General features: G+C 32.2%; 1 protein-coding gene across 9 annotated transcripts in view; it reads right to left on the bottom strand.

Annotated features, from left to right (window-relative positions):
• The window catches only part of LOC145321689 (endoplasmic reticulum metallopeptidase 1-like), a 47,104-nt gene that overhangs the window by 32,521 nt on the left and 153 nt on the right, over nt 1-14,430 (bottom strand). For all 9 annotated transcript variants that reach the window (XM_080163216.1, XM_080163215.1, XM_080163219.1 and 6 more), the window contains exons 2-7: nt 14,294-14,352; nt 13,753-13,873; nt 13,359-13,431; nt 12,875-12,986; nt 12,024-12,166; nt 11,560-11,657 (exon numbers count right to left, since the gene is read on the bottom strand). In XM_080163216.1, the coding sequence (XP_080019342.1) occupies nt 11,560-11,657; nt 12,024-12,166; nt 12,875-12,986; nt 13,359-13,431; nt 13,753-13,873; nt 14,294-14,350 (604 nt within the window). In that variant the 5' untranslated portion in view covers nt 14,351-14,352. The remainder of the gene's footprint in view (nt 1-11,559; nt 11,658-12,023; nt 12,167-12,874; nt 12,987-13,358; nt 13,432-13,752; nt 13,874-14,293; nt 14,353-14,430) is intronic.

Below are 14,430 nucleotides of genomic sequence, written 5' to 3'. Positions count from 1 at the left end.
GGAGGAAAACAAGATCTAGACACCAAATACAATGTGTATAAAAGATTTAGAATCGTCATAGCCTACTAAAAAAAGCTCTCTGAATACAAAACTTGGATTTTTTCAACTTCTCATTTTTCAAAGTTTGTAAAGCGTTTGATTAATCAAATCAATGAGAAATAAAGATAAATGATGATATTTCAATGGTATAGAATAAGTCCAGGATTTCAATTGGGCTTTGTAGTACATGTTTATATGAGAATAGGCGAAAAATGTATTTGTTTAGAATATATACTTAATTTTACGGCATAGGTTATGTCACTTTATTTTTCTTTTATCTTTTTAAACTATTATTATCAAATATCAACAATTTAAGTTAAAACACTTAACAGATGTCAGCCGCAAAGTTTTGACGCGTTAGCTCTAAATTCAATAAATATTAACTTCATAAATATTACATGTTGTGTTTTTGCTACTTAAAATAAAAGTATGATCTAATGCAGTAGAAAATACTACTGCCGAGCCCTGTTTCTAACTCTATTATTTTCCTAAGATTTCTCTTTTTAAAATCTCAATATAAGGTGAGAGAGAAAACAACCACTATATCTATAAAAGAATGACTGACAGGAATTTTTAAACTTAAACTACTGTTTGCTTTGGGGATGCGAAGCATCTCTCAAAGTGTAATGTCGCAAAATGCAACTTTTATTAGTGAATATGAAATTGCACCATTATAAAAACTGGTTTGACTATGTTTAGGTTAGGTTAGGGAGCTAATAGATTTGATCCAGTTTGGGGTTGGAATCCCATAGGGTTAGATTTATAATTTATTTTAATTTTAGATTCATAAACTTAATTTCCCCTTTTTTACTTCACATTTAATTTTGTGTTTCTTAAGGTCTGATGCAAAAGTATTTTACGAAATTAATCAGTGAATTATTTGTTACTTGTTGAAATTGTATAGGTATAGTCAGATAAGGACGTGCATGCATTTATATTATCAACACAAACTAGATATACTAATAACTCTATAAAGTACTCGTTTTTATAGTTAGTTAAACTTAATAGCAATATTTCTTTAAGGTTTCTATGAATGCTTTAAAATGGTTAAAGACTAAGTATAAAAGCAGAGTTAATAAGCGCAATTTTCTACCCATTCATTTTCCTTTTACATAAAGTAGTAAAGTTTTTTATCAAGGGGGGGGGGTCGGATCTGACACTTTTGCGTAAACAGGGTGCACAGGCTTTGTCTTAGGAGTGAGAGGTTAGGTTATTAAAGAAAAAGTTTTTACTTTTGGGGTGTATTTTTCTTATATTAAAAATTTTTTGGATTTGGCCCCCAGTTTCAGGTGCTGCAGGCCTCCAGGTTGTCTCTGGACAGGTAAAAATGTAAAAAAAAATTTTTTTTTACCTATCCAGAGACAACCTGGAGGCCTGCATCACCTGAACATGGAGGCTAAGTCCAAATTTTTTTTTAAATATAAGAAAAATACACCCGAGAAGTAAACTTTTTTCTTTAATAACCTATCCTCTCACTCATAAGACAAAGCCTATGCACCCTGTTTACGCAAAATTGTCAGATCTGACCCCTCCCCCCTTGTTTTTTTACATCGGTCTAAATGTCCACTATGATCTCCTTAACGGCTAAAATGATCTACAATTTACAAATTACATTGAGATATAGTATTGAACAATGGCAGGTTGTAAGAAAAAAAACTTTCAAAGTCACTAATTCTCACAATTTTAAGTTTTTAACTAATACGAATTTTCGTTTTTTTTAGTAAAATGTAAAACTAACAATATTCAATATTTCACTCAAGTTAATAACAAGGAGAGCATCATTCAAAAAGACACCAACAGACATATTTTATGTTTATTTTAATAAAAATAGCTGAAAAATATTAACTCATAATTTCTCAATCCTATCACATAAAGTAATAAAGTGTATTTGCCTGTAGCTTAAAAGGGGGGAGGCGGTTGTGACACTTTTTGAAACCAAAACTATAAGTCAAAGGAACTCAACTAAAAAGAGTTACAGCACTGAAATTTGGTATGGCAGTTGCTTTAAAGAGGTACAATTGTGAAGAAACGGCGGTTTCGCCAACTTTTCTTCACAGTTCCACATTGTACCTCTTTAAAGCAACTGTCATTCCAAATTTCAGTGCTGTAGCTCTTTTTTAAGTTGAATTCCTGTAGTTTTGGTTTTAAAAAGTGTCACAACCGCCCCCTCCCTTTCAACACTAATGAACCGACTAATATCTACATTTTAGGGAAGCTTCACTAAAATCCCAGGATAGTTTAAGTGTATTTTATTTATTTTGTGTCCTTATTTTACTATTCAAATGCAGTGCCCCTAGATAGATGCTTTGGGCAAAGCCACAAAGGATATTTTTAAGAAGAATATGTTGAAGAGCGAAATCACTATCGGTCGTTTAAGAAAAAATCAAAAGAGCCAAAAAATCAGCCAAATGAGAATAATTAAAAAAACTAGTTTTTCAGACATCTCAATTAAAGCTGATTTAAGAGTGGCTTTGCTCCTGAGAAAACATGAGTAGAAAAAGCTTGTATAAGGCTTCCGTCATCATAAAGTTTATTAAATTGGCAACATTCTATTTACTAAAATATTTTCTTTATCTCAAGTGTAATATGATTTCATATAAAATTAGTATATTTAATTTTTTTAATTTCTATTGCCACTTAAGTACCTAATTGAGTTTACAAAATGACAATTCTAGTAAATAAGCATAAGAAAAGTCTGTTGTATGAAATATTTGGATATTGTTTAATGACTTGAATAGCAGGAGCAAGGAAAAATTCAGTTAGAAAATTGTAGACATAGATCTCATAAAAACTGACGTTAATGGACTACGTAGATACTGACTTTCTTTAAGCGCATTCTTGCCATTTTAAAATGTTTATATTTTAATTAACTTGTTAGTAAATTGTGTTTTAGCAATAATTCCAATGATGATAAAATTAGTATGCATGTATGTACTTAATGTAATTTAATACATCTCAAATGATAAGCCAAATAAGCCATAGAAATGCTTTAACTTGTGTCTCAATGAAAAAACAAGTAGATAAAGGTTTTAAGATGTAATTAGGTGTAATCTTAAGTCATAAAAAAATCCACAAATTCTGTATTATGTAATTAAGGGACCCTGAAGGGATAAGACAAATGCACATTCCCAATAATGAGGAACAAAATTATCACTTCTGATGATTACAATCATTAATTGAAAAGTTTTGAAACTACTAATGAACTAATAGTTATCAAAAGTAACCAAAGATTTTGATAACTAAGATAACGTGGTTGTAAAACTATGGTAACCAGTGTAATTTATACTCCATTATATTCTCCCTATCTGTATAGATTAGAGTATCAACTTTATTGTTCAATAGCAGAGAAAACTTTATACGAAATAAGAAAATAATTCTTTTCTTCCTTTATCATATATATATATACATACTAGCGGCTACGCCCCTAGAGGCCTCGAGTGGCACTTTAAATGTTTTTGTTTGTTAAAGTCTCTACGATAATTCTTTACGTACGATACCTCTTTATTGTACGTTGAAGTCTCCTGTATTTAAAATTTTTTCGATTTTTTTTGTCATTTCTCTTGGGAGGGTGGTGATACCCTCCCCCAAAATAGTTATAAACCTTCTCGGGACCTATGAGAAGCTACCCTGTAAAGGAGAACCCGATCGGTTCAGCGGTTAGCGAGATCCTTCGCTACAAACAAACAGACAGACATCATTCTACTTTGTATTATAGATATACATATAATTTGTTCATGTTCAATTAAAAAAATATCACTTGCCATTGTCTTTCCCCTCCTTAATTTAGAAAACGTAAAATTTCTAAATTTCTAATGCAACAACTTTGCACAATGAAAGTCAACTTAAAACTGAATAAAGTCAAAGTAAACAAAAGTAATGACATCACATAAAAATAATGGTTTTAGCAACGATTTTAACTACAAAATTACAGCATACTTTCTATCAATTTTGCAATAAAACCCTAATGTAACACTGATATAAATTAAATTTCTTTAGAAAACATCTTAAATTGACATGACCCCTTTCTCACCTTTTCTCTTAACCTCTACCAACTACCCCAATGTCAACTCAGGGAGAGAGGGGACAATGGGTTGTTTTCCTTACACTAGTCCCCAAAGTTTTATGATAAAATTTTCTTATTCATTGGCTAAACAACTTTAAGGACTTCAATAAAACTTAGATTTGTTGGTTAATTAAGTTGAGTGTCCAAACGTTTCAACCACTAATTGTAATCTACAGACGGCGTAATTTTGTGTATTACCGTTGGGGATGTACATCAATTTATTGGCCATTGTCTTATCCCTTTAGATCCCTGATGTCAACTTCATTGTTCTTATCCCCTCAACCACTTAAGCCTAGGGACAGGGTCATATATACTTTGGAAATATAAGGATAGTGGGTTGGTATACTTAACCAGATGGCATAAATAAAGGCATCTAAAGGGAGATAAATTGATAAACATTCACAATGATGCTAAACAAAATTTCAACTTCTTAGATTTAAATCATTGGTTGAAATGTTTGGACCAACCAATCAAATTCAATAAAAGTATCCAAAGTTTTTAAGCCAACAAAAGGCCTACTGTGGTTTTAAAACTTTGGATACCATTGCAATTAATTTACATTCCAATATTTATCTGGCATATATTTTTTGTTTCATTGAAAAAATTGTATTAGTTAAAAAAAGAAGTTTAATTTATTTTCAGATAAATGGTCTCTCTCCTCGTATGAATGAAATGATCAAGTGACATCCTTCCCCCCCCCCCCTCCCAACAATTTTGATACCCTTATTCTAAAACACCGGATTCATTCATTTTATTCTTTTATTTGTTTTTGCAATCAGATTCAACGTTTATTCTAATGATACAAGATTATGATAAATTAATCTTTCTTACTCGTTGGCTCAATAACTTTGGGGACTTCAGTGAATAGTGTTTTTATTAAGTTGAGTGTCTAAACGTTTCAGCCAATAGTTTTAATATACAATATCATTGGGGAGTTACAACCATTATCATCCATTGCTTATCCCTTTAGATCCTTTGCTTTAACCAAATTGCTTAGCTAGCTTCTAATGAAATTTCATTATTGAAATAATATAACCCTTTTGTCGAGTATTGGTTGTCTTTATGATAGATTCTTAAAACCAAGTCAAAAATTATATATAATAAGAAGAAAATAACGAAATAAAATCAAACAAAAAAGAATAAAGACAAAAAAAGAAGATAAAGATGCAGAATTGGGGGGAAAGTGGGAAAGATTTATAATGAAATTGAAAGGGCGTTTGTATTTAGAGTGTCATAACAATTACCCTGCGCCGTTTATTGGCCGGTGTGGCATTAATATCGCCAGACGAAAAAAAGACTAGACTAGTTATTTATCGCATCGTTTGAAAGACAGCTTTCCGCGGATATTAGAATGAAAAAATATAAGATTGATTTCAGTTTTGTTAGCTGCGAGGGACCGAAAGTCCGGGCTTATAACAATGGTAATGATATTATGATTCTTATTTATTATTCGTAGGAAATTAACTAAGGTTTGTTGTGGACTTATTATTGCAACTCTATGGGGCATCATTTAAAGTTGGGACCTCAATTAAGATTAAAGTAGGCGCCACTACGGTGTTCAATCAAAATTACAAAAAAATATCCTTTCGTATGAAGTGTGAAGTTTTTTAGTCTAAAGTTTAATATATCGGTAAATACTGAACATAATGAGTTCTCCTTTTCAGGAAAGCTTCACTTTGGGCCCGTGAAGGTTTTTGGCTATTTCATTTTGGGTTGGTTTTAGTTTATTTTCTTCTTCCTTTAAATGCAGAGCACCTAGATGTTAGGGGTGTATCTACTAGTGTTTTATTTGCAAATTTGCAACAAATAAAATTTCCTGTCTCTGGCTAAAATCATATTGGTATGATTGTATGAACACTATAAATTGTGCGTAGCCTAGTTGGTGCGCCTAGCAATGACAATTACGCGCGTATAGTAAATACAAAGATTCTCAAGAACAAATAAACAATAATAATATCCTATACGCTCCATTTGTCAATTGGCTAAAGATAATTCTACACTGGATAACTAAAGCAAAAAGGAATTCTATAGTAGTAATTTATCGCATCGTATTATACACAGCATTCCGCATCAACCAAATTGTCTGTAATTCGATGCTATACATTTTTTTAGTATGGCTGAGAACCGGTTATAATCCATCGGATATTAATCGGTTTCTATACAATACTGGAAAAGTAAAGTCTGTTCAAAACTCAAAAAGAATGAAATTAAAGTTTAAAAAATAGCCTAAAACCATCTCAGGACATATAAGAAGCTTCACTGTAAAGGGGAACCATACCAGTTCAGCGGTTAGCGAGAGCCTTAGCTGCATAAAAAAGGCTTACTACTTAATAATATAGGATGTAAATGTTGTAACAGAAAGGGGGCTTTAATCACGGTTCAAACAAAATAAATGGGACAATTGGATAAAATTTGTTTGTGCGCACGTCCCCCCAATTTCAGAAACTTAATGGTTTGGGTCGTGAGAAAACACGTACAATTTGTTGCAAAGGATCAAAGAAAGGGATATATCCCCTGAAATAGTTATTTTTAGAATCGTATTATAGACAGCTTTCCGCGGATATCAAAATGAAAAATTGGATTTATTTTTTTTATTTTAATTTTCGTGGAAAATTATCTGTAATACGAAGCCATACACGATTTTTCAATATAGCTTAAAATCGGTTATAATCCAGCGGATACTGTTCGTTTTCGAAGCCATACTACAATCTAGTATTTTGATATTTGAAGGTAAACTAGTAAAACAACATGCAATTTTTGTGATTTTTACCTTTTTATTTTATAAACATAAATTTTTATCCCATTCCCTGCTTACAAGGGGGGGGGAAGTTTTGCCACTTTCGCGTAATCCGTGATTATTAGGCTAGGTATTGATGTGAGACTATAGGTTATTTGGGATAAAAGTTTACTTTTGGGTAGTACTTCACGTATATTTAATCATTTTTTGGATAGGTCTCCAGGTTCAGGTGCTGCAGGCTGGAAGGTGGTTTCTGGACAGGTAAAAAAAAATTAAAATTTTTGTTTGAAGAGTTAGAGATCAAATTATTAAACAAAATATGCATCTTTATGGATATTATTGAAATACCAGAAGAAAAAATTAAAATCGGCCTCCAGGTTCAAGTGCTGCAGGCCTCCAGGTCCACTCTGGACAGGTAAAAAAACAAGTTTTTTATTTGAAGAGTTAGAGGTCAACTTATAAAACAGAATATGCATATTTTTTTATATTATTGGCATATTTGAAGAAATAATTAAAATCGGCCTCCAGGTTCAGGTGCTGCAGGCCTCCAGGTCCACTCTGGACAGGTAAAAAAACAAGTTTTATTTATTTGACGAGTTAGAGATCAACTTATTAAACAGAATATGCATCTTTATGGATATTATTGAAATATCATAAGAAAAAATTAAAATCGGCCTCCAGGTTCAAGTGCTGCAGGCCTCTAGTCCACTCTGGACAGGTAAAAAAACAAGTTTTTTATTTGAAGAGTTAGAGGTCAAATTATTAAACAGAATATGTATATTTTTTTATATTATTGACATATTTAAAGAAAAAATTAAAATCGGCCTCCAGGTTTAGGTGCTGCAGGCCTCCAGGTCCACTCTGGACAGGTAAAAAAACAAATTTTTTATTTGAAGAGTTACAGGTCAACTTATAAAACAGAATATGCATCTTTTTTGATATTATTGACATATAAGAAGAAAAAATTAAAATCGACCTCCAGGTTCAGGTGCTGCAGGCCTCCAGGTCTACTCTGGACAGGTAATAAATCAAATTTTTTATTTGAAGAGTTAGAGGTCAACTTATAAAACAGAATAAGCATATTTTTTTGTTATTATTGACATATTTGAAGAAAAAATTTAAATTGGCCTCCAGGTTCACGTGCTGCAGGCCTCCAGGTGCACTCTGGGCAGGTAAAACAATCAATTTTTTTATTTGAAGAGTTAGAGGTCAGTTTTTAAAACAACATTAGCATCTTTTTAGATGTTACATGTATATTTGAAGAAAAAAATAAAATTGGCGTCCAGGTTCAGGTGCTGCAGGCTTCCAGGTGAACTTTAGAGACTATTTTCAGGTATATTTCCTATTTATTTGATTTCCCCCTTTCTTTTTTTCTATTCTATATTTATTTAAACCTGGTAGTTATCATATTCATTAAAACTTTTTGATGGATCCCAGTGACCGCTGTTGGCCATTGGCCAGGTAAATATCCAGGTAATTTTTGAATTTAGAGGAAAGGTATGTATTTAAAAAATGGCTAAAATAAGATAATATAGTAAAATTAATCATTTAAGGCTTCAAAATGTGTGTCCAGACAGGCTCCAGGTCCTTTAATTTCACTATATTATTATATTTTAAGTTTTAAACTTATTCTATTTCGAAATCTTTCTTCTAAATTCCAAAATAACCATTTGAGATATTCACCTGGCCGGCAACAACCAGCGTTCACCAGGATCCAGGTAAAAGTGTCACTGTCCATATAAAAAAGTAAAAATGTATGATACCTACCTACCATGTTTAAAAACAGGAAAAAAGAAAAAAATACCTGAAAATGTAAGCCTGCAGCACCTAAACTTGAAGGCCGATTCTAATTTTATCTTCAAGTATATTTATTATATCCAAAACAATGCATATTTTGTTTTATAAGTTGACCTGTAACTTTCCAGATAAAAAGACTTCATTTATACCTGTCCAGAGTGGACCTGGAGGCCTGCAGGATCTGAACATGGAGTCCGATTTAAATTTTTTCTTCAAATATGTCAATAATATAAAAAAAGAAGCATATTCTGTTTCATAAGTTGACCTCTAACTCTTCAAATAAATTTTTTTTATTTTTTACCTTTCCAGAGTGGACCTAGAGGCCTACAGCACCTGAACCTTTAGGCTGATTTTAATTTTTTCTTCAAATATGTCAATAACATCAAAAAAGATGCATATTCTGTTTTATAAGTTGTCCTCTAACTCTTTAAATAAAAAATTTTATTTTTTACATGTCCAGAGTGGACCTAAAGGTCTGCAGCACCTGAACCTGGAGACCGATTTTAATTTATTCTTCAAATATGTCAAAAACATCAAAAAAGATGCATATTCTGTTTTGTAAGTTGTCCTCTAACTCTTCAAATAATAAATTTGATTTTTTACCTGTCCAGAGTGGACCTGGAGGCCTGCAGCACCTGAACCTGGGAGCTGATTTAAATTTTTTCTTCAAAAATGTCAATAATACAAAAAAAGATGCATATTCTGTTTTATAAGTCGACCTCTAACTCTTCAAATAAAAAAAATATTTTTTCTTTTCCCTGTCCAGAGTGGACCTGGAGGCCAGCAGCACCTGAACCTGGAGGCCTATTTTAATGTTTTCTTTAAATATGTCAATAATTTTTTTAAAATATGCATATTCTGTTTTATAAGTTGACCTCTAACTCTTCAAATAAAAAACTTGTTTTTTTACCTGTCCAGAGTGGACCTGGAGGCCTGCAGCACTTGAACCTGGAGGCTAATTTTAATTTTTTTTCAAAAATGTCAATAATATAAAAAAAGATGCATATTCTGTTTTGTAAGTTGACCTCTAACTCTTCAAATAAAAAATTTGATTTTTACCTGTCCAGAGTTGACCTGGAGGCCTGCAGCACCTGAACCTGGAGGCCGATTTTAATTTTTTCTTCAAAAATGTCAATAATATAAAAAAAGATGCATATTCTGTTTTGTAAGTTGACCTCTAACTCTTCAAATAAAAAATTTGATTTTTACCTGTCCAGAGTTGACCTGGAGGCCTGCAGCACCTGAACCTGGAGGCCGATTTTAATTTTTTCTTCTTGTATGTCAATAATACCCATAAAGATGCATATTTTGTTTAATAATTTGATCTCTAACTCTTCAAACAAAATCTTAAATTTTTTTTACCTGTCCAGAAACCACCTTCCAGCCTGCAGCACCTGAACCTGGAGACCTATCCAAAAAATGATTAAATATACGTGAAGTACTATCCAAAAGTAAACTTTTATCCCAAATAACTTATAGTCTCACATCAATACCTAGCCTAATAATCACGGATTACGCGAAAGTGGCAAAACTTCCCCCCCCCCCCTTAGTAGAAGCTTTTTCTTTAGTTAAGCGATTAGATTGTCATAATGACTTTACAATTTTCCGTTGTCTTTTTGTACGCCTTATCTATAATACAAAGTAGAACGATGTCTGTCTGTTTGTCTGTCTGTTTGTTTGTTTGTAGCGAAGGATCTCGCTAACCGCCTTTACAGGGTAGCTTCTCATAGGTCCCGGAAGGTGTATAACTATTTTCTTGTGGGGTGGGACACCCCTAACCCCCCCAAAAAATGAAAAATCCCTCCCCTCAATTTTTTTTCTTTAAAATCTAAAACACGAAAAATTAGTTTGATAAAACCTCTTGGGGCAAAGCCACTAAAGTCTAGGGGCGAAGCCGCTAGTATTAACATAATCTACGATATAAACTTGGAAAATCTAAGAAATAGATTAACTGCAGTGACTACAGATTTGATATTTATAGAAACTGTAGAGTTAAGAGAATAGACTTGGATAGATCTGTTGATCCAGTACTTCTTACACAATTATTTTTTAACAAGGATGACAAGAATCCTAAATGCGAAGTTCTGAAATGGTAGGACAAAAGGACATTAACACTGAAAGAGTATAGAGTTGCTACACTTTCTAAACAACTACAGGAATAAAGATGCCAAGTTTAAAATCAATAATTTTAACATTGATACCTAAATAAACGACAAGAGCTATCCGTTACAGACGTACAGATCCTGATGATAGAAAAGCTACGCTTTTAACAATCTTTAAAGTGAGATGGGGCAATATAAACCCTAGGTAGTTAAAATTTGTTACAGTAAAGTGAGGCTGTATCAACCAACTTTAAAACAGATAATGAAAATTTATTGGCAATAAAATAAACTAAAACTTATTTTAATTGTCAATTTCATTTAGAAAAGTAATTAGCAATCATTTTTAAATTATTTTTTTTCTAATTTATGGAATTTATCAAAATAAAGGCTTTTAAAATTGAATTACATGTTTAGGTTATTGTTTTGATACATTCTAAACTAATGAAAATAATTGAATAATAAAAAGGATTTATCAAATTGTTCAAAATGTACAAAATATGACTTTGTAAATTGTGACGCTTGAAAATAATAGAGCGAAGACTTAGAAAATTCATCCTAATTAATCCTTAAAAATCGGTATTTCTACAATATTTTACTGTAGTTATCTATGTATTGTATATGTAAAATAAATTTAAGTCAATCAAATAAATCACGAAACATAAACGTGATTTTCAGCTGTAGTTGGTAGTCAACATTTAATACCTAGAATTTACGACCTTTTTATCTACACCCTAATTATTATTTTAGATTTATTTCGCATGTTAGCTATACCTTATTCATGATATTATAATAAAAATAACTATAAAAAAAGTTATTGCTACCTGGTGACTGAGGAACAGAATCGAAATGACAGTTGACTAGAAGAGCATGCTTCGCTCCTGACCCTGACTCCACTTTGGCAATCACATTCTGGATATTCCTAAATTTAAATTAGCATAAGAATCATTGGACTTCTGGTGATATAATAGTTATTTATCGCATCGTATTATATGTAGACAGCTTTCAGCGGACATTAAAATGAAAAATTATAAGATTAAAACCACTTTTGTTAATCCCGAAGAGCCGAAGTCCCCAAAGTTTCATAATAATATTTTCTTATTTGATTTTGTTGGCTTAACAACTTTGGGGACTAGGTATAGTTTATTTTTATTAGTTGATTCATTAAGTTGAGTGTTCAATCGTTTCAACCATTAATTCTAATCTACCCATTGGATAATTTTTGTGTAAAATCATCCCTCTGTTTTATCCCTTTTAGATCCCTGACTACGACGGCTGCTTATCTTACTTGTAGCTATGGGTAAGTCCGTCACAGAATGGCAGATTAAAGGATCCTCTTGGCCGCTGTACATCGATGCTCAGCTTATGGATAGGCTTCGCTCTTTGTTGTATACTTGTCAATTCTCGTACTAACAGGTCAACTGCCAGCACCTAGGTTTAATAGGATAAAGGAGGTGGAATATGAAAAAAATTACAAAAATAACCAGGGACAGCAATAACAACATGTTAAAAAAGATCAGCATTTTTGGCAGGTTGGTATATTAATAAATCATTCGGTAGAACGCAACGCATTTCCTATTATGATAAGTGGCAAGTTTTATTTGGGTATAGTCCCCGTGGCAACGCCCCTTAATTTTTCCAAGTAACTTTTCTCCTATTTTTAGCCCCTAAGGGGGGCTATAACCCTGCTGGGCCAATTGCCTAACCCTGCGGGGCAATCACCTAACCTGACTTAACCTAACCTAACGTAAAATAACCTATAAAAAGATATCATGAAAATACGACGTATCGCCCCTTAAGGAGCGTTGCCACGAAAGGGACTATTCCCGTTTTTTTAAACTAAAGCTTCACATAGTTTCAGGGACGGTCTTCAGCTATTTCATTATCATATTTAAGCCTTGGCAGGGTTTTAGTCTATTTTTCTGTTCCCTTTTTATACCTACCCACTTTTATGAAGAAAAAAAAGATGCTAGGGGCACAGCCGGTAGTTCAATTATAAGAAATTTTCAAAAATATCAAAAACATTTAAAATGCATCACATTTTCAAGCTAGTTGGAAACATAACTTTTAAAAATTGTATTTAGATTTACATGGCCACTAAGTAGAGATTTTATCTTTTTAGATTTTCAAAACAATCACCTCATTTTCATAGCTGCCGGCAGGACGTGCGCCAACACTGGTTAGAGCGCGCAAAGATTTGCGCGCACGCTCCTCAATAAATCTATCTGGATGGAGTTTGGCATCTGACAATCTATAAAAAAAATATATAGGTAATTCAATTGTTTTTGGATTGCAAAAAAAAGAGAGAGGGAACAATGGGCTGTTGATTAAACTAGTCCCCAAAGCTTTATAATAACATTTTTTTTATTTGTTGGCTTTAAAACTTTGGGGAGTTAATGAATTTTTATTGGTTGGTTAAGTTTATTGTCCAAACGTTTCAACTACTAATTTTAATCTACATAAGGGATAATTTTATGTATCATCATTGGGAATGTCCTCTAAGTCCCAGAAAAAAAACACACAAAAAACTGAACTTAAAATATTCTTATTGGAATATATTTTTTTTTAATAGCAGTAGAGAAAATCTTAATTTAATCTATTTCTTACTATAAAAAAAACTTACTTTAAAGGTTCTGGTAATCGTTGGTCCATATAAACAACGACTAAAAATATTCCAAGGCACCAGGCAGCAACCACTAAATAAAATTAATAATAATAGATTAACCTAGAAAAAATCTGATAGAACAACAATAGAAGGTCTCACTCTCAATTGAAGGTCTCAATTAAAGGCCAATTCTATGAAGCTTTATTGGTAAGGAACAAAAGCATAAAAAATATGTAGGAGGGGGGGGGGGGGGGGATGAAGAAATAAACAGTCGTAAGAACATTTTTACCATTTTTCCCTGAGAGAAAAAAAATATGTGGGAGGTGGAAATTACTACAAATATTTTCCATATGGCCCCTCCTTAGGGGAATATTTTGCAGCAGGGAAAAAAATAAAGGAAAATGTTACTAACCTGCAGCTATCCATGTTGAGAGTTTGTGCTGTTCTTTATAATATTTTTTATCATCAGACTCAACATTTAAATCATTAGTTTCTTCAGACTTGTCTTTCTCTTTTATGGATGGCTCGTCATCCTAAGAAAAACAAGGATGACAACATCCATAAGTAGCGAAGCACTACAAAATCAAGATAAATGACCAACAGACGGATGAACAAAGTAAATAATACACTTGATGCTCATTGATATATTTCTTCACCAAAAAATTTCAGCCGTCTATCTTCAATAGCAGCCGTGAAAATTATATTTCCTCCATAGCTATGAACGGACTGACAGACGGCCAAAGTTAATAATAGAGTAGCTTCGCTACAAAAAAAGTTTTAAGAGAAGGTAAATTTAAATACAAGTTGAGCAGCAACAACAAACTATACTAATAACGTTATTTTTAAGAAAAACCATAAATAAGTTATAATATAAAACTTTAGAAATGGTATAAAGAATTTCATGAAAGGAAATATTATGACATATTCAGTAAATGTAATATTTAATGCATTACCTGCTGTTTTCTCACAAGAGAGATCAATTTTGGCTTCCCAGTTTGGTTCCCAAACATCACTAAAAATACATAAGTAAAATTGCATAATTTTGCAAGTGTAAAATAATTTTTACTGCGAAAATGCACATTTTACAAAT

The sequence above is a fragment of the Acartia tonsa genome, chromosome 6 (genome assembly GCF_053477335.1).
Source record: "Acartia tonsa isolate MP-2025a chromosome 6, ASM5347733v1, whole genome shotgun sequence".
NCBI lineage: Eukaryota > Metazoa > Arthropoda > Copepoda > Calanoida > Acartiidae > Acartia > Acartia tonsa.
The sequence above is the reverse complement of the archived record's forward strand: the minus strand, read 5'-3'. Positions and strand labels throughout refer to the sequence as shown.